Source organism: Protopterus annectens, chromosome 1.part0 (assembly GCF_019279795.1).
Source record: "Protopterus annectens isolate FY-2018-M chromosome 1.part0, PAN1.0, whole genome shotgun sequence".
Classification (NCBI taxonomy): domain Eukaryota; kingdom Metazoa; phylum Chordata; order Ceratodontiformes; family Protopteridae; genus Protopterus; species Protopterus annectens.
In genome coordinates, this window is record NC_056725.1 from 1,934,423,775 (window position 1) to 1,934,449,319 (window position 25,545).

The following is a 25,545-nucleotide window of genomic DNA, read 5'->3' on the forward strand; positions in this document are numbered from 1 at the left end:
GACTGCTTCAAGTGTTTGTTATACCTGGATGTAAAGTTTTGTGCAGTGGCTACCTGGATCACCAGTTCATGACTTATTTCATTTTCAGTTTGTTAAGCAGAGGAGGGCACTGATCCCAAAGGACTTTTTTCCAGCTCAGCCTGGACAATGCCGGGAAATCAAGTTAGATTTAAATATTGTCAAAACAAATTTACAATTTGAAGGCAAAGTATTAATGATGCTGTAGTGACAAACAGCAATAAACAAGAACATGATTAATATGCAGTTTTTTTATTATAAAGAATGTACAATATTTACAATTCTTGCATTTTTGAAAAATCAAATAAGTGAAGGTGGCATTTTTGAGTCTTTGTAATGTTAGATTTTACTATGAGCCTAATGCAAAAGGATTTTGAAGGTTGATATTGTCAGGTTAGTTTATTTTTATTTTATTTTTTTACTTTGTTTCAAAAAAAGAAAAAAATATATTTATTTATAGCTTTGGTAAGCATTGTTGGCTAGATAGTGATTTCAGGGATCTGGCTGTTGAAACTTTAGTAATTTGCAGACTCATACTGAGATTCAGACAACCTAGCTAAATTACTGTAAGCAGTTTTGTGCAACTAGCAGCCATGTGCAGAGTGCATGTGTGCACGGCAGAGCTGGCTGTGGCATGTGCTAATTGTTGTATAAACAGATGGCAATGAGAACAATTATTAAAATAAGCAGTTCTGTGTATGCATATCAGATAAATCAAGATGGCTGAGCTAATCAGAAGTGTATAAAGAGTGTGATGTAGTGCTCTAACATCACTGTTTTGAATGCAACTAAATATTTGCATTCGTACTACCAGACCATGGAAAATTGTTAGGGGTTGCATCATTATTAATTAATATGTACATAGAACAAGCTTTTATTGCTGCTATGAGCCACAGTGGTGCACATCGTTATCTTTGAAGGTGTCATGTCTTCTGACCACACTTAATATTTCAGGAACTCCACAACACCAACATTGTTGATCGATACCATGTGGATAGGGACACCATGCAGGTTCTGGTGAACATGTGTTTGCCTCATCTGATGGCTTGTGGGAGTCATAGGTTACCCATCCCAGTAGATACCAATATATGTTTGTCCTTACTTATATTTGCTACAAGAACCTTTCAGCAACCATCAAGGGACAAAAAGGGGGTATCAGGCATCTGCCTGGAGAATGCTCCCATCACTTTCTGAATGCTGTGCTGCTGCATGTAGGACCATATGTGATTTTCATGTACCTCATAAGAGAGAAGCAACACTATATGGGACTTCTATGACATAGCCCATTTCCCTTAAGTATGGAGCCTTAGACTGCACCCACACTGAAAAAAGGCCCCACCTGGTGAACTGGGAAGAAAGTTCATGGACCACAATGAGTATCACTCAGCTAACTACTGCGTGGCATGTAATATACAGGTATCCTCTATAGTATGTCAGCAGCCTCCAAGGCAGTTATCACAACTCCCACATATGTGGCTTGTGCCAGTGGTTTGTAAGGGGAGGACAATGCCGAATATGCCATGGACCATGGCTGATGACACTGTCAGAAATCTACAGAGCATAGCAGAGCAGAGATACAATTACATCTTGTTGCAAACCAAGGTCAATGTGAAGCATATGTTTGGACCGTTGATGCCCATAGTAAAGCACATAGTGTGTGTGTGTGTGTGTGTGTGTGTGTGTGTGTGTGTGTGTGTGTGTGTGTGTGTGTGTGTGTGTGTGTGTGTGTGTGTGTGTGTGTATATATATATATATATATATATATATATGTGTGTGTGTGTGTGTGTGTGTGTGTATATATATATATATATATATATATATATATATATATATATATATATATATATAAAATCAAATATCGGTAAATACATATACACTACAGTATAAGTGATGCATGCAAGCCCAGCACCATTCTTTACTTATCCTTGAATAGATTGGCCACACTGAGCATCAGACATATGCACCCCAAGTAACTATGTACAATGGATAAGGCACAATTGTTATTATTTGCACAGTTAATGGAGGGAGGGAGCACATGTATGCGGATGTCTTTCACACAGAAATGTTTGCGTACTGAGGGCAATCAAAAGGAAGGCTGTACTTGTGTGTAGGGGATAGGGGGGTGCTTACCATGAAAGGCTTTGAGAAGAGCCATTGTCTGTGTATGTCTGAGCATGTGAACCCTGGGGCCTACGGCAATGTGAATGTTTGTCTGCTGGGACACAGCCTCAGCAGCGTTTGCAGCTCTGCAGTTTAGACAGATCCAGGTTATGCAAGGTAGAGTGTTGGGCATTCCGTGCATGCATCTGGCCATGAAAGCTGCCCCTGCCAACAGTTCCATTGGTTGTATAGTAGCCCTAACTAGATGTCAGTGTGCAGTGTGGCAGTGATCGACATCTGATACAAGATATATGACTGCAATGACTGCCATGACCCCAGCAATGTCCTCTCCTGGCCAGAGTCACCTCCCCAAGAGATGTAGCTGTGGTACTGCTCACACTGTTGGACTATGCTCGAGGCATTCCACAGACACAATGGCCATCATTCTTGGAGATATTAGTGGAATGTCATTGTGGGCAGCACCTGATGTATGGCAGGTGAGCTTAAAGAGGACATGGAATGTTCTGGTGTGTGATTCAGTCTATTAAAAGTATCACACACATGGGACATGCACTTCCAGAGGTCATCTTGTACACCCTTCATTAGCCAAACTAATTCTGAAATGGCTGTGGTGGTTCTAGTTTGTGCCTCCATGATGGTCCTTCACATACACAGCGTCACAACCATTGATGCAGCAACTTCTTGGGGAGGGCAGTAGCCATATCTCCATCAAGCACCAGCACTCATTCCTTATGTGGCTTGTGACAGACTCTGATGATTGTGGTGTAGGAGGAATTACACCTCCCTGAATGCGAGTGGCTCCACTAACCATCTCCTGGGTGTCACTGGGTGTCCGCAGGCACAAAGACTTTTGCCATGATCTGTCTGTATTGAAGATCCATTGATCATATTTCCTGCATCCAAAACACACACTGGACTCTGTCTGTGCCAGCTCATCCCAATCATCTTCATTAGAGATTGAAGATCTTCCAACATCAGGCAGTAGCAGTTTCACAGTAGTGGTTCCCGATAGTGAATCCTCTTTGAACATACCAAAGCGCAATACTCTGAGTAAGTATAACCCAGCACCAGAATTCAGATGTAGCAGTACTACTACTATTTACAAACAAAGTATTTAAATGCAGTACCTGGTGGAGATGACCATACAGGTTGAATCCCTGGTGTTTCTGTATAACACAAAGTAGACAGCTTTGCTAAATTGGCCAGTGAGTACTGCAGTAAGGAGGAAATTAAGTATGCTGTTAAACTTGAATTTTGATACATACCTTAGACATCTCCATTGGATACTCTTGGTGCATGATGAAGCTTTGCTCCAGTGTCCATCACCACACTGTGGGACCATGAGGAAGTGTCACTCCCTCTGTCAGAGGCCAGAAACTCCTCTTTCTCCATCATAGATGGCTCAACTGATAGCCCACCTCCTGTCGACCTACCTTTCTATGCCAGGTAGACTGCTGTTTTCGTTGCAGCACAAGCGATGTCAGTCTCCTGTGGCAGACCATTTCATAAGGAAAGTGCCAACCACCTAGAACACTAATGTCCACACAGGATCTTTCTAGGTGCATCCTCAGTAGGACCAGTTGGCAGCATTCTTTCCAAAGAGCCTTCAGGCATACATGAGGAGCCCTGCAGTATCATCTCATTCTCTGCCTCAGAGAACTTGGCTTTATGGGTGTCCTTCTTTTTCTTAATAGGCATTGCTCTGTGGGCATGGAAAACAGGAGTATTAGCATGATGGTAGTGACTGCTGAGGCAACTCTTTATCACACTGTCTTCCCTTTTTTCTGAATACCATGTTGGTGGTATGTCTGATTGTCATAGATGTCTACCAAGACAGTTTATGCAATGCCAGGCTCATACACTACTTGCAGAATTTTCCACACACCCCAGAACCCTTAAGATTTCCACTCACCACACTGATGTGCATAAAATGAGTGTTTCCTTTTATTGCTAAAAACACTTGCACATGTACTATACTTATACGCTATACACCATGCAAGTAGTTTGACTCAAAATCTTACTATAAGGCCTGAATGCCATCCTTCATGCTATGAGTACCGCTGCTGGGCATGTTTCCCATTTCTTCAGTACAATAATTACCTTTGCCTTCTTGTACTATTCTCCCTTTCCCAGTTCAGCAACTCATAAAACTAATGTCAGAGCTAATATATATTATTTCCTTAAGTAAACAACACCTAGATGTAGCTATACTTACAAATGTGAAGAAAAAGTAGCTCTTACTTTATATAAGCTGTGGTCCAACAACTCTAATCAGGTAGCAGAATTTCCTCTCATGACTTTTCACATTGCAGCTCTATGATTTCTTCTGTAGCACAGTGAGGATCAGTGGCCTCCTTTGTATTTATATCAAGACAATTCAGCTTGTAAGTGTACTGCTTATGCAGGAGAGACCACAAGTAATTATTCTGTCTAAATAGCTCAATTTGAGAATTGCAATAGCTGCCAAAACTATTTATCCACTTCTACATGGTATCATGCAAAGACTTAGGCATCTGTAGGCGGGACTGTGCATGTGCAATTCACCCTGTGGCACTAGGGGATATAAGTAATTCCATATTTTACCTGATAAAAATGGAGTCGCTGTATTAACATAAAGTATTCATGGCTTATAAGCAGAGATGGTGCTGCCATGTTTCACACCTTACAGTGCAATGTTCAAATACTGGAATATAGAACATATATTTGACAGTTTTTCCACAAGTCATGCAAATGACTTACCCCACATTGTTTGGCAGTTGGTAAAGTGGATTGTGGGAGTGGTTCTGAGATACCAGTTATATTTCCATGCTATTTGTGTAACAAAAAAAAACATGTCTTATGAAGGTGAGGGCAGTGCATCTTGCAGGGCTCAGCAGAGATGCGTGGAGGAAGCTAATATATTCCTCCACTTACTCTACTGTCTCCCCTACCAAGAGCTACTGCAGGAGGGGTATGAGAGCTCCCAATATAAGCCGGGGCTGGGAATGCTGTAGCAAAGCTGTAGAAGGTGTTAAAGCATCCCATGCACAAGGAAACAATGTTGTCATTATTGCAGTAACCTAAAACAAAGCCATCCCTACCTCTTTAGCTGGTGGGAGGATGTGGTTACAGCTGCAACACCACAGATATACTATAAGTAAAATTTGTCTCACCTACTTAGCACGTCATATCCACAGGTCTTAGATACTCTCATTTCTCTCTTCGTAGCCCCAGAAAAAAAATAGAAGAAAATGTGCAGCTGCATAGGAGGACTGAGTGCCTTACAAGGCTCTGGAGTGAGTACATCTGCTTCATACAGTACATGTTAAAGTAGTGACAGAACTCGGAATGGCTCCCTATTGAATTCTTGAGGCTAGCATTGCCGAGGCCTGATATAAAAAAAAACAAGATGGAAAATACAGGATAAAAGTGAATATCAAACACAGCTCTTCTGCTTTAAACTTCTATTTTGCAGGTGGATCCCCCTCCCCACAACCCCAAATCCCTGAGCTTATATATGACAACTAAACTATCACCATACCTCATAGAAAAGGGAATATTCTGAGAAATCGCAATCTCAGACTTAGCATATGCAAGTCTGGATTTTTAGCCATTTGGTCTCCTCATTTTGGGACTCGGCTATGCGAATCCCAAGATTTTAAAATGTTAGCACTGTGAACAGGTATCCATGCTGCAGGCAGTTTTGTGAATATCCAAAACACAACTCTGACCCAAATAAACCACCAACTGTGATTTAAAGAAGGCAACCATGTAAAACAAAATTTCTTTATTTTCTAGCGCTTCGGTGTTTTCACCTTCAAGGAATATCAAACAATAAAAAGATACAGAGCATGTACTCTTATATATATAAAAAACACATTCAATTAACATCACACACCCACTAATTAAACAATGAATTTCCATCTTAAAGCAAACATTTCCAATTTAATTCATTGTTTAAACCGGTAGGTGTCATAGTTTTATACTTTTGAATAAAAATGCTCTCTTTATATAGTAACTTTTGTTTTAATACATTTTCATCATTACCCAAACAGTTCACAGTTTCTAAAACAGTACCTTGTAACAAAGTCACATCGCTGTTGTGAAACATCCTAAAATGTGAAGCAATTATTTTATCTTCTCTTTTGTTTTTAACATCCCTAATATGTTCCATGAATCTGACCCGAAATTCTCTCTTAGTTTCACCTATATAATAAAGTCCACATGGACACCTAAGTGCATATATTACCCCTTTACTTCTGCACGTGTATGTGTCTCTAGGGTCAAATTTAATCCCATTTATACTATTAAGTGTATTAACAATATTCGTACAAATACTGCATCTATTGCAGCATACTGTACCCCAACTTAGATTTGTCCTTGATATACACACCTTTGGCATATGAAATTTCCCATGGACAACCATGTCCTTCAAATTCCTACCCCTTTTATAAGAAAAAAATGGTTTATTAGGAAGAATATTGGCCAAAACACCATCTTCTAACAGATATTTCCAGTAATACTCTATCAGAACTTTCACTTCCTCACTTTTTACATTATACACAGTTACGTAGTAAATCACATCTCATTATACACAGTTACGTAGTAAATCACATCTCTTTTTTCTTTATTTCGTTCATCAACTCTTCTAATCTGACACCTATTCCTTCCTCTAATTCTTTTTAAATCTCTGTCCATACCTATTTCATTCTTTAATCTAATCTGGGCCTGTTTCAAAATATCTGGGTCATAGCCCCTTTGTAAAAACATATAATTTGTTTTTTCCATCTCCTTTATTAACTCATTCTTTTCACTACATAGCCTAGAAACACATACTAACTCACCATAAGGTAAAGCTTCCAACACATGGGGGGGATGACAACTTAAGGCATGTAAATATTGGTTTCCATCCATAAATTTCCTATGAATTTTGGACGAAATATTCCCATTCTCCAAGCCTTCCAAAATAAGGTCTAAATACACTACCCTATTCCCTTTCTGAAGTCCATCAAATGCTAGACCGAAAGGGTTCCTATGCATAGCTGAAATAAAGTTGTCCACTTCTTCCTCACCCCCTTCACATATGAATATTAAGTCATCTATGTAACGAAAATAAAAATCTACATATTTCCTCATAAAATTCAAATGAAATAAAAACCTTTTCTCAAAAAAAGACATGAAAAGGTTTGCATACACGGGGGCAAAAGCTGCCTCCATTGCTGTACCCTGTTTCTGTCTATATAGCATATTATCAACATAAAAATAATTATTTTTTAAACAGAAATCTACCATATTAGTAACAAAGCAAGCTAAAGGACTTTCGCCCAAAAAAATACATTATCGCCTCCAAACCATCTGTGTGTTGAATAGAGGTATAATAAGCTCTTAACATCAATTACCAACCAATACCTTTTCTTATTCCATACTATCGGAGAGATTTTATGTAAAAAATCCACACTATCTTTTATATAAACAGGGGATTTAAGGACATAGGGTAATAATATTCCATGTAATACTCAACCAATGTTATGCAAAAAATAATTACAAGCAGAAATAATAGGTCTTCCCGGAGGTTTAACCACATTTTTATGTATTTTTGGCAGACAGAAAAAAATAGCTATTTCACTATTCCGATTAAATAGTCTGTCCCTAACATCTTTTTCACTAAAATATCCTAGCCTGACACTCCTATCCAACATTTTTTCAAACTCAATTATTGCTTGTTCATATTTGCTTTTATTACATTTTTCATACACCTCAATGTTTTCCAAATGTTCCATGCACATATTATAGTATTGTAATGCATTCATAATGACTATTTTATTCCCCTTATCTGAAGGTTTAATGACTATGTCCTTTCTATCACTTAATACTCTCAAAGCTTGCCATTCCTTCAGAGTTAAATTATAAGACACTTTACTTTTGTTTAATGATACATTATCACAGATGTTCTCACACCCAAACCCTATCATGGAACCAAATTGTGCAATATGTTGATTAACAAAAGGTGGCATAAATTTACGGAACATTGGTATATATGAAACATTGATCTTACAATAAGCATTGGAAAGATCATTGCCCACAAAACTTTCTTCAGCATCTTTATTACAAGAAAAGAAACTATCGTCAGATTCATTAATAAGAGAAGAATTAGATACTGCAATTTCACTCATAAAATCTTTAGAAAAATGATATTTTAAATGTACTTTTCTTAAAAATCTAAATACCTCTTATTTCACTACATGCCTCCGAGGTAACACAGTCGGTACAAACTTCAGACCCAAACTTAATACAGTAAACTCTGCATTAACTCACATTGAGATAGATTTAAAACTAAACTCGGTTCAGTACATACCTTATTTCCTGAACCTTTTATTATATTGTTGTCTGTTCCTTTATCCTTGTTGGAAATCTGCCTGGTAGCCCCTTTCCGGGTTACCGGCATGTATTCCAAAGTTTCTATTTCTTTTCTGTCCCTGTTGTCACTGTTGTTGATTAAATTGTGGGGCCCCTTGCTTCCGAAAAGTTTGATTGTATGTCTCCGGCTGTTGTGGTCGTGGCAACTCTGGAAACTCATTGCTCGTATCAAACCGACTTTCTTCCCCAGATGATGCAAAGGAAGTAGAGGGTGTGCTCTTAAACTTTACGTGCTGACGTCTTCCTTGATTCCCCGCTCTCCGGTCGGTTGAATATGAGAAGGCAAGCCCAGCCTCATATTCTTTGATGTCCCATGTCAATTTGGACTTCTTCTGATCAATCAGTTCCACCTCTAACGAAAACAGATTTTCATTAGTTTTCTACAAGAAAGCATTAACATTAATAGGGTTCATAGAATTGCTGATTGTCTGAGATAAAACAGCTAACTCTTGTTTTAATTTCTTATGTTTCAGTTGATCTCTTTCCAAGATATGCAACCATTCGGTTACACATCTATGGGCAGACTTAAACAAACGTTTCTTAAACTGTTTGTCCGCAGAACAGTTTAAGTCAAAAGGTGTACTTGGATTTTTCACAAATCTGAGCCCCTTAATGTCGAGATCAATGTATCTCTGTAACCCTAAAATGTTAAAATAAGTCTTAGTTTCTTTTTCCAACAGCTTTTCCTACTTATCACAAAGTTCTCTCATATCTGGTGGTTTGTTTGTGCCTTTCGGCTTTTCCTGGTTAGGGGTCGCCACAGCGGAACTCCTGTCTGCTAATGATTGGTAGTGGATTTTTACGTACCGGGTTACCAGCCCTGATGCACAACCTTCAATGAAGGCACGCCCCATTCACGTATGCCTCCACACAGAAGACGCTCTAGCTGAGAATCGAATGGGACAACGTCTTGCTATGAGGTGACAACGCTACCGCAGCACCACCACCGCATTCTCTCTCATATCTGGTGGTATAACATTAAATATCTGTCCCACCGAAGTAAAAGGGTCGGATACTCTCTTTGCTCTCTTTCACAAACATATCAAAAATATGGCCAATACCTATATTGACATGTTGGTTCTCCATAGCCGTCATCGGTGTCTGTAGAGAGCCATTCAGATAATGTTCTATAGTCCTCTGAGAGCCAGACTGGGAACCCGATCCACCTGCTGTTCCCAACTGAAATACCAGTTCCTCACGGAATGCCTGAGGCACATCCACATTTGGGTCAGAAGCCATACCCCAAAATGTAGACAACAAACTCTCCTCTCCTTTACAAAATCCAAAACACAACTCTGACCCAAATAAACCACCGAGTGTGATTTAAAGAAGGCAATCATGTAAAACAAAATTTCTTTATTTTCTAGCACTTCGGTGTTTCCACCTTCAAGGAATATCAAACAATAAAAAGATACAGAGCATGTACTCTTTTTTATATATATATATATATATATATATATATATATATATAAATAAAACACATTCAATTAACATCACACACCCACTAATTAAACAATGAATTTCCATCTTAAAGCAAACATTTCCAATTTAATTCATTGTTTAAACCGGTAGGTGTCATAGTTTTATACTTTAGAATAAAAATGCTCTTTTATGTAGTAACTTTTGTTTTAATACATTTTCATCATTACCCAAACAGTTCACAGTTTCTAAAACAGTACGTTGTAACAAAGTCACATCGCTGTTGTGAAACATCCTAAAATGTGAAGCAATTATTTTATCTTCTCTTTTGTTTTTGGTTTATTTGGGTCAGAGTTGTGTTGTGGATTTTGTAAAAGAGAGGAGAGTTTGTTGTCTACACAGATTTGAGAATATGTTAACAGCTTATAGCTGTAGTCTGCCACTGCATGTTTCATCTTGTACTGCCAATTATTTTTCTAAGTTCCACAGTTCAAAAATACGAGTATTTGAAGTTTGTACTGTATGACTGACTACAAGCTGCAGTGAGATTGTGCATGTAACTCAACATGTTAAAGTATTGCCTTTCAGATTCCAAATACTGATGTATGTGGGTTCAGTTTCCACCCTCAGATGTGAATCAAGCCATCACTGGTAATTGGGAGAGGGTAATTGTTGCACATTATAAGAGAAAAATTACATGTGAGCTGCATTTTTTCATTGTATCTGAACTTTTTTTGCTCTCAACCTCTTTCTTGCTAGCCTTTTACATATATTTATTTTATTTTTATGTTTTTTTTTCTCCATTTATTTTAGTTATATGTGGTAGCATCTAGACCTGCACCTGTTGCTCAAGCAAAGGCCACACCCCCCCACAAGTGGCACTGCCATTTACCCCATCTGAGAGCCAACCTGCCAGAGTTACCTCCTCAGCTCAAACATCGGCTGCAGGAGACATACCATACAGCTGTTCACTGGAGGGTGGGGCTGTTGTCCTCATCAGTAGCAGTGTTAGTGGGAGGGACACCTTTGTGACTAGGGTTGCCAGCTTTCTTTGTGGCTAAAACTGGACTAAGGTCACGCCCCTTGCATCACCCATAACCCCACCCATTCCCACCCTCTCCCATCATTGCCCCGCCCATTTTGTGACATCAGTGTGACATCAGCTGATGGGAACACCCTCTTTCTGTTCCAGATGCCTGCTTTCAGCTGATTTCTCCCCAGTTGCCATAAACACTGTTTAAAACTCTCACTGTGCATACTATCTTCTGCTTTACTTCTACAGTGATTACAGATATTTGGCTTTAATTTAAAACATTTATTTCATATTTTATAGCACAAACCCCACTGATACACATTTGCTAAAGAAAGCAATACGGTCTCACAATGAAAACAGACTTAGCATTAAAACTACTCTTCTACAATGATTATTTGGATTTTATTTTTTACATTTTAAAGCACAATGATGCACAAACACTGACAGACATCTGGTAAACAAAGCAATACTGTCTCACAATGAAAAAAACTTGGCAATGGCATTAAAACTTCTCTACCCTTGAAACTCACATTCATTGAAACAGCATTGAAACCCACACCACATCCAAAGAAAATGCATGGCCACGGGTGGATAAAGATTACCTTTGGTTTGTTTGCAAATCATAGGCCCCTTGCACACAAAACAAGAAACATACATGTGCTCTTTTCTTTGATACACCTTCCTGAATTTATTGTTTGAACATTTTTCCAGTAGACTGTACTGTAGGCAATGAAACAAAATGCATGAATCAATAATGACAAAACTGCACAATTCAGAACATTTCCATCATAAAAGTCTACTTCCACACCCACTCTATAAATAGAAAAAAAATAATCAATGTTGCAGGATTTGCTTGTTAGTTTAGGGGAGTATGGATGTATGACAGCCAACACAAAAACGAAGAACCTTGTCAAAACACCAACTGGTAGTCCAAAAATCAGGATTCAAAGATTGCGAACCAAGTACTGAACAGAAGTTTGTTTTATTCTTTAAAAGCTTCACCAGAACAGCGTTAAAAACACAAAGCACATCCAGTATGTCGTATGTCAAGCGCTTTCACCCAGGCACTCCCAGGCTTTTTCAAGACATTTGTTACATACTTTGGTAGGTTCTTTTATACTGCCCTTGCCAAACAATAAATTCAATTAACATCCAATTATTCCATTATTAAATTTGTAATTAAAGGGGTAGTTCCACTTGTAACATTGCCATATAACTGATGGTATTTTGTTTTACAACAGAGTTCATATGTACAACTCCATAATCTACTCTACCCAAATGCAATACAAATATTGTCTATTGGAAATATATAAAAATGCAAACATATAAAAAATTGAATATTAAAATATTGAATATTAAAAATATCTGTAAACTACTAGACCTACTAGCAACTACCAATAAATATTACACCAACTTTACAAATTCTTTAGTATTTCCTACTTTACAACTGCAGAGATACTTAAAAAACTAAAACATTATGGTTGGTACACAGTTGCTTAAATCATCCTACATCTTGTAAGTATTGGTCAACAGTACTTCGCAAAAATCATATACTTGTTCTCCAAAACAATTTGACTTTACACACACCTTCTTAAATGCTGTCAAATATTGTAAATAACTCTCTAAAACAATGAGGCTTTACACACCTCTTGTTACATACTATCAAATATTGTAAATAACATAAGCTGGCACATACCACACATAATCTTTTATAGTATTAATTGTTATACCTTTCTATTACAATTTTGCTCTTCTGATTTTCAATAAGCTAGCAATACTATATGACAGCCCCCAATACACACACACACACACACACACACACGAGCACCCAAAATGTACTCATGGGCACACACCCATTCACCTAATACACACACACACACACACACACACACACACACACACACACACACACACACACACACACACACACCACCCACACACACACACACACACACTCAAGCCTACCCTACCCCCTAATTAACCTACAACTCCAACATTCCAGACACAAACACACACACACGTGCGCACCCTCTAACTAACCCCACTCCCCACTGCAACCTTTCAGGCAGATGCACATTCACACATAAACTTACACCTTCAGCCTCACTCATACACACAAGTAGAAGCATCTCAAACACTACCTGTCTGCTAAACTTCCCAGCATTTACCTCTACCACTAAGGTTAACACATGTTGTTGGCTGTGTTCATTAACATCAGCAGTCATGTTACTTTACAGAGCAAATCATTCTCTAAATCACTTTAAATGCTTTACCAAAAGCACTTCAAGGGACAGCACATGAATAATTAGCATAGACCATTTCCCTGGAATGCTACATTAGCATTTAGCATGACTGTCAGCTCACCATAGTGCTATGAAACAATTTTGCGAGTTATAAAAGTTGCAGGTTTAATTTGAATAATATTTTGAGCTATTATTAGCAACACAGAACAAGACAAGTGTCTAGTAGTGTACATCGTGATACACACTCATATACACACACATGCTTGCTTGCAAATGCACTTGCACACTCATGGATATACATAGGCATGCATGCATACAAATGCACTTAAGTGCCTGTATACATGCACACACGCACAAGCACGTGTGCATGCAAATACACAATTCTGGTTCATAGTATTCACATTACAGGCAGAAGAACAGTTAAAACTTTTACTTTTAAAAGTCTGAAAAATGAACTGTCTTGCACAGGAAGTTATCTGCCTCCTTTACAATTCCTAATGGGCCAAAACTATAGCAGAACTTACAGGCTGTTAAACTTCAAAATACACTATCTGAGATATGACCCGTCTTATCAGGTATAAATCTGATGGTTTATTTCTTTATGAGCACTTTCAACATAAAAAGACTTCATCAGATAATAAAAGTCCCTGCTGGAAGTGCTAATGTGTGATTTCAGGTTGTCTGAGGATATGTGGAATATCTCAGGAGCTATTGAAAACTGCTAATGCCGAATTACCCACATCAGCGGAGTCTGACCAAAGTGCTTGAGGAACTTTATATTAATATGTTCACATTTTAAGGGTAATCAAAATGTGAATTTTATAGCAGGAAAAAAATGCATTCAGTATGCAGAAAACCACATTATGTAATTTGAGCCCTAAAGTATTTTCAATTAAGAATCTCTGGAAATGCCTTCAGAATGTACATATATTTATCGCACATTGAATGTACCCATACTGGCAGTCATACCATCAGGACTGAGAAGATGTTAATGCGCTTTCTAATATTATTCCCAATCACACACACCCTACCTTTGTGCTGGCTTCTGAAATTGCTGCCTTCCCGTAAGTCACGCTGATGAATTCCCCAAAGTGAAATAATATCCATAATAATCCAAAGTTGGTTAATGCTGGGCTTCTGTTTAAGTTCCCACTTGCAATACATGCTGGGCTTCTGCTTCCCGCTCGCACTACCGGAAGTGAGCTCATTGAGCTCAATTCCGACAGGCTGGTAGCCACGCATGTGATGACATCAGCGCCGCAAAATTTAAAACCAAAAGTCCGGTTTTGATTGAAATTTCTAACCGGACAATTTGTTAGATAACCGGACAGTCCAGTCAAAAACCGGACATCTGGCAACCCTATTTGTGACACAACTGACAGACATTGTTAGGAAGTTGATTGATCATGAGCACCTTCACTGTCAATCTTGTCTGTCGTCTGTGCTTGTTTTTGTGCCTTTGCTACCAACCCTAACCCTCTTACTTCTTTCCCCAGCTTACTTTCGTGTCATATATATATATATATATATATATATATATATATATATATATATATATATATATATAAAATGGACTCCTGACCCACAGAAAATCTTGACCCCATCTTCCTCACATCCATCTTGCTCATTCCTTCATTTTTCCATATGTTCTATCCTCTGCTTACTTCCCCCATTTTCATGACTTTCCAATAATCCGATTTTCTCCCTTTAATTTGGTCATAAAGTAGATGAAAACACAACCATAATGACCATTTAGTTTCTCCATGATTTATCCTTGCTACTTCTGTGCAAGCATGGTTGCACTGAGCCACTTTGAGGCAAGTACATGACCGGTGTTCACAGCTTTCCCTTGTCTTTCCTTGTGGACACAACTCAGTGGTACATGCTGTTTACATAGTCCCTGCTGCAGCTGCAAGTGGGATAGTAATAAGTTCTTCATCTCCCACTGAATTTCACTACTGTCATTGTTAATGAACTTTGGACCTTATCATGCTAAAGTGCTAAACAGCAACAAACTGGTTGTGACCACAGCTGCAGTGTTTTTGAAGCCAGTCTTCCTGTTGCCTTCCTTGCTTTTAGATTCTTCCCAACATTTACCTGCTTAAGATTTTTTATGTCTAATAAAAAAAAAAAAAAAAAACACTTTATAAGTCAAATGTTGCAGGTATGGACTCAATATCAGTTGATCTGCAGAGAAGCATTTTATAGTGTCTGTGCTTTCCTGACATCCTCATATAAATGGTTGGTTTCTGCATCCTGTAGGTGGATTTTTCTTTAAGTTGGACTTGTATAATTTGTGTGCATATGCAGATGTTTGTGTGGCGATATCTGTCTTAGTGATTATACTATGATTAGGGTCAAGCACACTAATACAGCACTGAGCATGTGCTACTTGAGTATTATAGTTTGCCATTATTTATAATGCGCCAGCCATCAGCATGCATGCCTCTGAGCATAGAAACGTGAGAAAGTTCAAAATTGCACTATGCTGGAGAAAGCAACATAAAAAGTTAACAATTACAGAAAGCTGAGCTCCCATTACAGATCAGTTGTTGTGGTGAGTACATATCAGTTATATATGTAATTTGAACGTTCATGTACATATTTTGTAATATTTTGGGGAAGCAATTGAGCCCCCTCATTCCATCTCAGAATACAGAAAAGAAGTTTACATAATGTCAGTAAACCTTGTTTTTAAAAGATTAGCTTGCCCAGTTCTCAGTTCAGTCAAATGAGATGTATACCTTTATACAGAAACGGTGTATTCCACATTATTGCATGCCCTACTTCCTTCTGTGAAAACCAAGAGCTGGTATGCAGTTTTCTACAACAGGCCACTAATCTGTCTCTTGCTTATTTGTTTCCTCTGTTTTACGGGAATAACAGCATCCATATTTTGCAGGTTGCAGGAGAAATCTGAGACATTTGACAGTAACAGTTCTTGGGAAAAAAAATGCCCATGCTGCTAAAATGTTAAAAGGTCAGAACAATTACTGCAAAACAGCAGTGCTAGGAGATGCAGTTCTGCTTAGAAAATTGCAGTTCCAGTTGCATAGAAGATACAACTACATTAAAAAACACTACTTCAGGTATATAATACAAAATCCGTCATAATGGTCAATTCATTTTATTATTTTAAACAGGTGGACGAAAACTACTGATTAGAAATAATGTTTAATATTTTACCATTCAGAAGAAAAAGAGCATAGTAGTTTGAAATATAGAAATACATTTATTTTCTTCTCAGGTAAGTGTTTCATAGTATTGAACCATTGTTTTATCAACAGAAGTATTTTAATAAAAGGTATAATTGTTGTAATTGTTTTATAGTGTGTGCCATGTTTCTCTCACCGATGGAATATAAGCATAGAATAAATACTGACATGAGTTGCTGTGCTGTATAAAATGTTCAATGGATGGTGGTATCTGTACTTTATATTGTACATTTCTACTATCTACAGACTGTCTTCTCTGCTTTTTTTCCCTTCAGGTTGAAGGAACAGCTTATTTAGGCTCATTTGTATGGCAGTCACAAAGTCTGGGAATTTGGAGCAGACTTAGAGGAGAAAACCTGCTTGACACTGGAGCACACTTCTATGAAACATACAAAACCTCAGATGGCAAGTTTGTGGCAGTTGGAGCTATTGAGCCTCAATTTTATGAACAGCTGTTAAAAGGCAAGTTATTTTTGCAGTCTGTATTTTGATGTGTAAGAAATAGCATGACAGATAGAAAAATGTTGCATAAGATAAGCAAAATAATAGTGGAAGGAGGTATTTAGTACAAATTATGTGTACAGGAAAACCCATAAGCAGGTTTTTCATTTTTGCAAACTTCCAGGTTCACGTCTGTGGACATGGCTGTGGATAGTGGATGTTGCTACTCTCACACTTCCACATACAGATGTTCACCATATTCAAAGAAGGTGGGCACCCAGCTGACTGCACGAAAGAACTGGATAGAAATCAGTCACCCACTTGAGTGAGAAGCGCAGGTGAGGAGGGTTGATGCTGACCTGGGTGTGTAAACTAGTCTACCACGAATGACATTTTAGCTGCTGCAGGAAAAAAAATTGCTAGTGCTGAACTTCGGCTTGCATTGCACTCCTAGTATTGCATTGGAGGATAATGGAGTGATGGAAGGGAAATGGTTTGAGAAGCATGGGGCACACAGTGTACCACATCATTTATTCATGAAGAAGCAGACATTCAGAAGGACTTTTTAGATAAGCTGTCCTTACAGCAGCTAAATCACATTTCCATTCTTCTATGTCTAAAACGTTGCACCACTTGAAGTATTTCACCATCCCTTGATTGCAGGTTACTGTTTGTTGCTAGTGGTGTCTTAGCATAGCCAGCTATTGCACTTTTTTCTTATTACTTATCTACCTCCATTTTGCAATACCTTCTCTAATGCAAAAATTCTGGAATTCTGTGAAAATAAGTCACCACCAAAAACAGAAAAGTCATTAAGCCTCACCTACATTTCAGATATGTTTATGGCCTCGCCTACAAAAATGTGGTATAGTGCATAAAAGTAGACCCCCCCCCTTCAACATGCGTTCACACACACACACACACACACACACACACACACACACACACACACACCTATGTGTACATCTGTTCGCATACACAGGCATTTGCTGGTGTGTGTGTGTGTGTGTGTGTGTGTGTGTGTGTGTGTGTGTGTGTGTGTGTGTTCATCACATGCTGCTTCATTGTAGCAGTCATAAGCAATAGAATCTTACTCAAAGGTTGAATCACTGACTCCAGTGTCTGACTTAACTTCTCAGAGTTAAATATCCTTCCCTTCCACATGTCATGCTGACATCACTTTTAGTCCATCCTAGTTTAAAGGTAACATCTGCCTGTGCCATTTTCAAGTCTTTCTTGCAAATGTGTGCATGGTATCAAGAAAAGAGCATTTGCCAGTCTAGCATTAGCCTGGACGTAATAATGCATCAGACTGAGCAGTTATGTTTTCTTGTGTTTTTGATAGCAGTGATAAGTCATTTGTTGATCTACTCCGATACGTGTTCTGGCATTCAAAAGTCTGTATGGCATTTCTACCCCAGTTAGGAAAAGAGGTGGGCTTGTGGGAGCTGGAGTCCTCATAGAGACTACTATAGTTAGTGCTTGTATTACCTTGGGTCAGAGCACAGTGCTCCAAATTTTGAGGGCTACCAAGGGTTCAGTCACAAGATAGTAAGATGAAGAGAATGCATACTACAGGTATACATGGACAAAATGTGACTCATGATCTGGTACAATGTCTTTGTTTACTGATAGGGAAGCTAAACTGCCTCAGGACTTAGTACATTTGCCTCAGGACTTAGTACATTTCCCATTGGACTGAAGAGTAGGCTTATACACTACTTTGTGAAGAAAGTATGCGCAGCAGCAATCCTCATCTTCAGAGTTATGAATTGTCAAACTCACATGATAAGGTATCGGGGTGAGTTTAGAAAAGAACTAATGGGAGAGTGCTTGCTTGTGTCTTTCAGCTTTTCCCGGTTAGGGGTTGCCACAGCAGAACTCCAGTCCGCTAATGATTGGTAGTGGATTTTTACATACTGGGTTACCAGCCCTGATGCACAACCTTCAACGAAGGCATGCCCCATTCACATATGCCTCCACACAGAAGATGCTCTAGCTGAGAATCGAACGTGACAACTAATAGGAGAGTATGGGGAAGTAATTGCTGGAATTACTGAAGGCAACAGTCACCTTTCTGATCCTGACTATTGTACAGGTGGAGAAACCTGACATAGAACTGTGTTATGATGCCGTAAAAGCAGCATCTAGGGCTGCTGCTACTGGGATGGTCATGAGGAGATATTCCTGACTATTAACCCAGTTTCCTGCCTAATGATTCAAGACAGAACTCCTTAATGTCTCATTTTATAAGGAGTTGCTCTTTGGACCCCCTTCACTATTTTTTATTTCAGAAGACTGAAAGAGGGACAGAAAATAATGGAGTCATAGGTTCATAAGTTCATAGGAGGTTACTAGGCTATTTGCCCTAGGACCTTTACATGCCTAGCCATGTAATACTCATATTCCCTAAGTGACCATTGTTAGATGATTTGATTGTTTGCAGAACAAATCTATGATCAGCATTGCCTGTCCCTATCCATGAGGGACATAGGTGCCAACCCAGGAGTGCATTTACAGTCTCCCATCCAGTTGTCCAGGTTGCGCTTAAATAGGTCAATTGAGGAGCTCTGCTTAATGTGAATTGTGAGTTTTTTCCCGAGTAGCGGCCGTCTCTGGAAGACATCTGTCTCTGCAGCATGTTTTGTTTAAGTCACAGGCTAGGTTGAGATCTCTGGAGCGACTGACCCTTGTCCCATTTGATTTATGAACGTGCAGCATTTCCATTAGGGCCGGGTCAGGGACTGCTCTGTAGGCCATGCACACATCGCCTCTTATTAGCCTGTAGGACACAGAGTACAGCTACAGCTACAGGGCTTTCAGTCTTTCCATGTAGGTCATGTTTTGAAGTCCCTGAATTCTCTTGGTCAGGAACCTCTGTGATCTCTCAATCTGCTACAGGTGTCTGGTGAGGTACATGTAAAAGGGAGTGTTATAACATCTTTGGTCTTGAATGCGATACCCTTACATATCAGATGCGCAACATAAAAGGCTTTCCTTACCACTTTGGATACATGGTGATCGAAGTTTAGACTGCTATCAACTTGTGATGTCCTTCTATTCTCATGTTGCAGTATTCTTCATCTTAGGGAGCTGCTGTGTGCAGCACCGGACATCCAGCCAGTATACCAAAGTCTTGGAAGCAGGGGTACATGCAACGTTGCATTTAAGAGCCATAAACTGACACCAGCTATATCTGTGACGTCTGCACATACCCAATTTAGAACTTTTCTGCCTCATTGTGTTTCAGACTTCTGATCACCAGTTCCAGTAATCCGGCTTTTGCTTGACTTCAGCCATCCATTTTTGACAATCGCTCTTGGCTGTCTGCATTCAGATAAGTACCCATGTGGGTTTGTTGCTTGTTTCTTTACCTGTTTCAGATGCATGTCATCTAGGAAGGGAAAGTGTGCTTGTGGAAGACAAATTCCACATAAGGCCATGCACGATCAGTGCTTATTTTGTTTAGGGGCAGGTCCTGACTACAAGTCCTGTGACATCTGCCAATCCTTTGTACCTAAAACCCTTAGAAGCTGTTTGTCAGTTTTAAATTTCTACTTGGAGAATCTGCGACTTTGACACTTGGCATCTGAGATGGAAGACAGAGTGGGTACCTCCAATGAGCCGCCAAGGAAGAAGGCTAAAAAAGTTAGGCCCAGCGCCCAAGCTACGCCTCAAGAATACAGTGAGAGCCTTGAGGCAAGTGTTAACTCAGGATCTCCCTGGACTTCGGATACCTCCCTGTTACCAGGAACCGAAACGGAAGCCATTGCAGCAGCTATCCAGAATATGTCCACTGAGGCTTTACAACCATCGCTTCCTGATGGTGAGGGGGAACCATGCCTCGTGGTGCCAGAGAGGCTTTCTGCTGCCTTGCCATCCATTCCAACATCAGCACCCAGGCCTTCTGCTGTTCCTCCTTTATTCAAGGCCTTTCAGGTACTCCAGTTCCAGATTCCCCAGTGAGGCCAACCACTTGTTCCTCAGGAAGAATCTGAGGAAGACTCTTACTCCTCAGATGAATACCTGACATATTGCTCCCAGATTGAATCCCCTATGGATTTTGCTACTCCTGATGATGAAGAGACCTTCACTGCTGACTCCCCAGGAAAAGATTTCTCTTTTGGAGATACCATTTCCCTACTTAGGCAGCATTTTAAATTGGAGGCCTCAGATGTTTCTGAGGCCAAGAAAATATATTTTGAACTCCTGCAGATGGAGCAGCCCTCACCATCTGCAGTCCCTCCTTTACTACCACCTTTCCGGGATGCCTTCTTAGCTGCTTCCCACAGCCCAGAATCACAAGCTGCTGCTAACAAGAGACCAGACAGATTTTGCAAAGTGTCTGCAAAGGAGCAGTATCTTTTTAAGAATCCATCAGCAGATCCTGCTGTTATTGAAGTTTCAGTTGACAAGTCTTCTAGGCAACTGCCTTCTTCCCTTTTTCTCACTGATAAGGATAGTAAATTTATGGATAGGTTAGGGAAGAATAAATATAAAACAGTGTAAGAAACTTCTCTGTGTGGCAGATTTTCAGTCTATATATCTCTAGTTAATCACTGTGTATTAATCAGATCAGACAATAGTAGTAGAAGTAACGAACTTAAACTCGTCTTAAGTAAAAAAAATAAAATAAAATATATAATTGTACAGAATTACTAAGTATTCAAAAGTAATCCAAGCAAGGCAGGCAGTCTGTTTCCAGTCAAAAATCCTTTATTTTTTTAAGTACACAGACAAGCAATCCAAGTAAAACAAAAATAGAGCAATAGTTTCCTCACAAGCTTTCTAAATATATATATATATTTTTTTTGTCAGGCAAGGGAGTGGTTTATTGTGTTGTAAAACAAAGTGTTACTGGTACACATGTTAAATTCACATCCCTTCCCCCATATGTGTAACATTCAAGCTGGTCCTGCCCTACTTAGTAGCTGTCATAGTAATATAACCCTTATGTGCTTTAAATAAAATTTATAATGATGTGGTACCTCTTATTTAACCAGATTATTGAGTAGATTGTGATTTTATCCAAGACAATATACTACATGGCTGGAAATATATCAACCTTAGTCCATTTGGCAAACAAAAAATATATATAAATGTGTACATATACACTTTGCATGTAAAAAGTCAATTGTAAAAATCATATTCTAATTTCATAACCTATTGTTAACAAAGATCTCTCTTGTCCTTCTAGATTTCTTCAGGTCTGTGTACAAGAACCCTAAAAACTATCTATAAAATATTATTGTATAATTAGTTAGTATTGTTATTACACATAATTTTGAATAAAGTGGAAAAAAGAGAACCAGAAAAAGAAAAAAATAATAAGAAAAAAAATGTATGATGATGGAAACAACATATACACTTAAATTACAACTGATTTAACATGGTATTTAAAGCCAACTGGTAGAATAAAATAAAATAAAATAAAATTAGTCATGTAAACAATGTGGCAATTTTCTTACACTTAATAGAACAGTAGTAGTTTAGTCCGGGCTGAGAGAAACACTAAAAGATGTGAAACTAACTGTACATTTTGTATATTTATACAGCAAGGTGATATTTTCTTTAAATAAGGGCAATAAAAACTGATTAAGGCCAGTGCAGGGGGTGACTGTAACACTACAAAAGTAATTTACAGGGCACAGTGCAATGAATGTGATGCATTCTATGTGGGCAAGACTGTAAATAAACTCAAGCGTATGATTTCATGTCATCTGTCAGAAATCCGGTCTGGATGTAAAAATAATGCACTAGCCAAACACCTTTCTCTTCATAAAAGACACACAGGTTTTAAGTTCCAGATGCTGGATCACATAGACATGGATGATCTTGAAGGAGACATCCAAAATATTCTGAAGAAACATGAACTCATGTGGCAATTAAAGCTGAACTCTTTTAGGACACCTGGACTAAACTACAAATGTTCAGTTAAAGGTGTACTGGAACTTAGAAAATTGCCACATTGTTTATATCACTAATTTTATTTTATTTTATTCTACCAGTTGGTTTTAAATACCATTTTAAATCAGTTGTAATTTAAGTGTATATTTTGTTTCTATCATCATACATTTTTTTCTTATTTTTGCTTTTTCTGGTTCTCTTTTTTCCACTTTATTCAAAATGATGTATAATAACAATACTAACTAATTATACAATAATATTTTTGTAGATGGTTCTTGTACACAGACCTGAAGAAGTCTAGAAGAACGAAAGTGATCTTTGTTAACAATAGGTTATGAAAACAGAATATGATTTTCACAATTGATTTTTTACATGCAAAGTGTATATATATATATTTATATATATTTTTTGATGGCCAAATGGACTAAGGTTGATTTCCAGCCATGTAGTGTATTGTCTTGGATAAAATTATAGACTTAATAATCTACTTAATAATCTGGTTAAGTAAGAGGTACCACATCATTCTAAATTTTATTTAAAGTACATAAGGGTTATATTATTATGACAGCTAGAAAGTAGGGCAGGACCAGCTCGGATGTCACACATATGGGGGAAGGGATATGAATTGAACATGTGTACCAATAACACTTTGTTTTACAGCACAATAAACCCACTCCCTTGCCTGATAAAAAGTATATATATATATATATATATATATATATATATATATGTATATATTTAGAAAGCTTGTGAGGAAACTATTACTCTATTTTTGTTTTACTTGGATCGCTTGTCTGTGTACTTAATAAAGGATTTTCGACTGGAAACAGACTGCCTTCCTTGCTTGGATTACTTTTGAATACTTAGTAATTCTGTGCAATTATATATTTTTTATTATTTATTTTTTTTTTATTTAAGACGAGTTTAAGTTCGCTACTTCTACTACTATTGTCTGATCTGATTAATATACAGTTATTAACTAGAGACATATGGACTGAAAATCTTCTACACAGAAGTTTCTTGCACTGTTTTGTTTTTGGACCCACTATACTTATTTAATGGGTTGTTTTGAGACTTCAGGGATACCACGGAGATTACTTGTTTTTTTTTTTTTGGAAGAAGAAATATACATGTGAAGTTGTTCAATCTTGCTGTTCATTCATCACTGATGGGTTCGGAGCCGATCCTCTGTTCCGACACAGCCGACTAGCAAGCTCTCCAGTAGCTCGAGACCCCACCCCTTATCCCGTAATGCACTGCTGGAATTATCCCAGATCTAGTTTGCCACGGCACGGATCTCTTGGTTTCCAGCTTGGCTCAAGACTTTATTGGGAGTTTTTCAACTTTCAGCAAGTTATATTTTCATTTTTTTATATAATTGGTTCTATTCGTAGTACAGATATACTAGTTAGTAAATTGTACTTTTTCTGTGTTTTTACCCCTTTCCTCAGTATTCTGTTTTGCCTTCAGCCTTTTGGCTTTAGGATTAGTGATTAGTCAGTGATCCCCTTTGGGACTATTGTTTTGGATCTCTAATTACTGTTTGTAGTTATTAGTTGTTAGTGCCCCTTTTTGGGCTATGTGTATGTTTGTATGAGTTACTTAGTTTAAACCAGATCTTAGTTAATCAGTGTGCTTGAGTTGTGTAATGTCTGAAGATAAGGACAAGCATCCAAAGTCTGGATTTAAAAAGTGCCCAGACTGCGGGCAAAAAATGCCAGTCACAGATGCCCATGTGCAGTGTGTTTACTGCTTCAGTGAGGTACATCTGCAAGAGTCTTGCAGCATATGTCATTCCTTTTCCACAAAAGTGTTAGCTGAAAGGAACAGGAAATTGATTGATAGAGATATCATTAAGCACCCCTTTTCTGAGGCATTGTCTGACCAGGATGGAGCCAGTAAGTCATCCAAATCTTCTAAGTCTTCCACTGATTTTATATCCAGGAAAGGAAAGAGGTCAGAAATTGTGGTGACTTCGGCTCCACTGCCCTCGGAGCCGACAGTCTGCTCTTTTCGGAACCGGGACATGGCCTTAGAACCAGTTACCTGAAAACCTCCTTCCATGTTGCTCCAATCAGCTCCATTTGTCCACTCTTCCAGGTCCTTTGTCAGCTTATCTGATCTGGATATGGACCGGCTGGTTCAGAAACTCTTGAAGGCACCAGGCCTAGTTAAATTGCTGTCAGCTCAGACACAACCGTCGGAGCCGAAGACCACTACCCTTGAATTGTCTGCTCCTCCTCCGAGCCGTATCTGACCTTCGGAGCCGGAGGAGGCTGACCTAATGATCATGGATCCCTTGGAGCCGACACCTGCTCCAGTGTCATCAGCTCCATCTGCTCGGGCATTCTCAGCGCCAACCAGGGACTCTAGGAGCCGACTCTCTCCATTCGGGTCCGGGGAGGATAGCTGCACCGATTTGTCGGTGCCAACTCTTCCTCACAGGGCCTCGGCTCCTACCTCTGGCTCAGAGCCCATGGTTTCGGTGCGGGAGGAGATCGCGGCTCCATCGGAGCCATTGACTCCTCATCGGAGCCGAGGTGCCTTCAATGCCATGAGGCGAGTGTTGTCTCCCAAGACTTCCTCATCTCAAGGTCTGGCCTCTTCTTCCCCTAAAGTGCCTGTATCGGTTTCCTCCAGTCCTCCTAAGTGTAGAGACCCAGAGCCTCAGGTAGCCCCACAGGGCGCTCCCTGCTCTTCTGAGACCTCTTCAGAAGTTCCCCCTGAAGACGTTCCCAGGAAGAGATTATGC

The 25,545-nt window shown here is 38.9% G+C and overlaps 1 protein-coding gene across 1 annotated transcript in view; it reads left to right on the forward strand.

Moving 5' to 3' along the window:
* The window catches only part of AMACR (alpha-methylacyl-CoA racemase), an 832,230-nt gene that overhangs the window by 664,821 nt on the left and 141,864 nt on the right, over nt 1–25,545 (forward strand). The window contains exon 5 of the mRNA XM_044070225.1: nt 16,721–16,907. Coding sequence (XP_043926160.1) covers nt 16,721–16,907 — 187 coding nt within the window. The remainder of the gene's footprint in view (nt 1–16,720; nt 16,908–25,545) is intronic.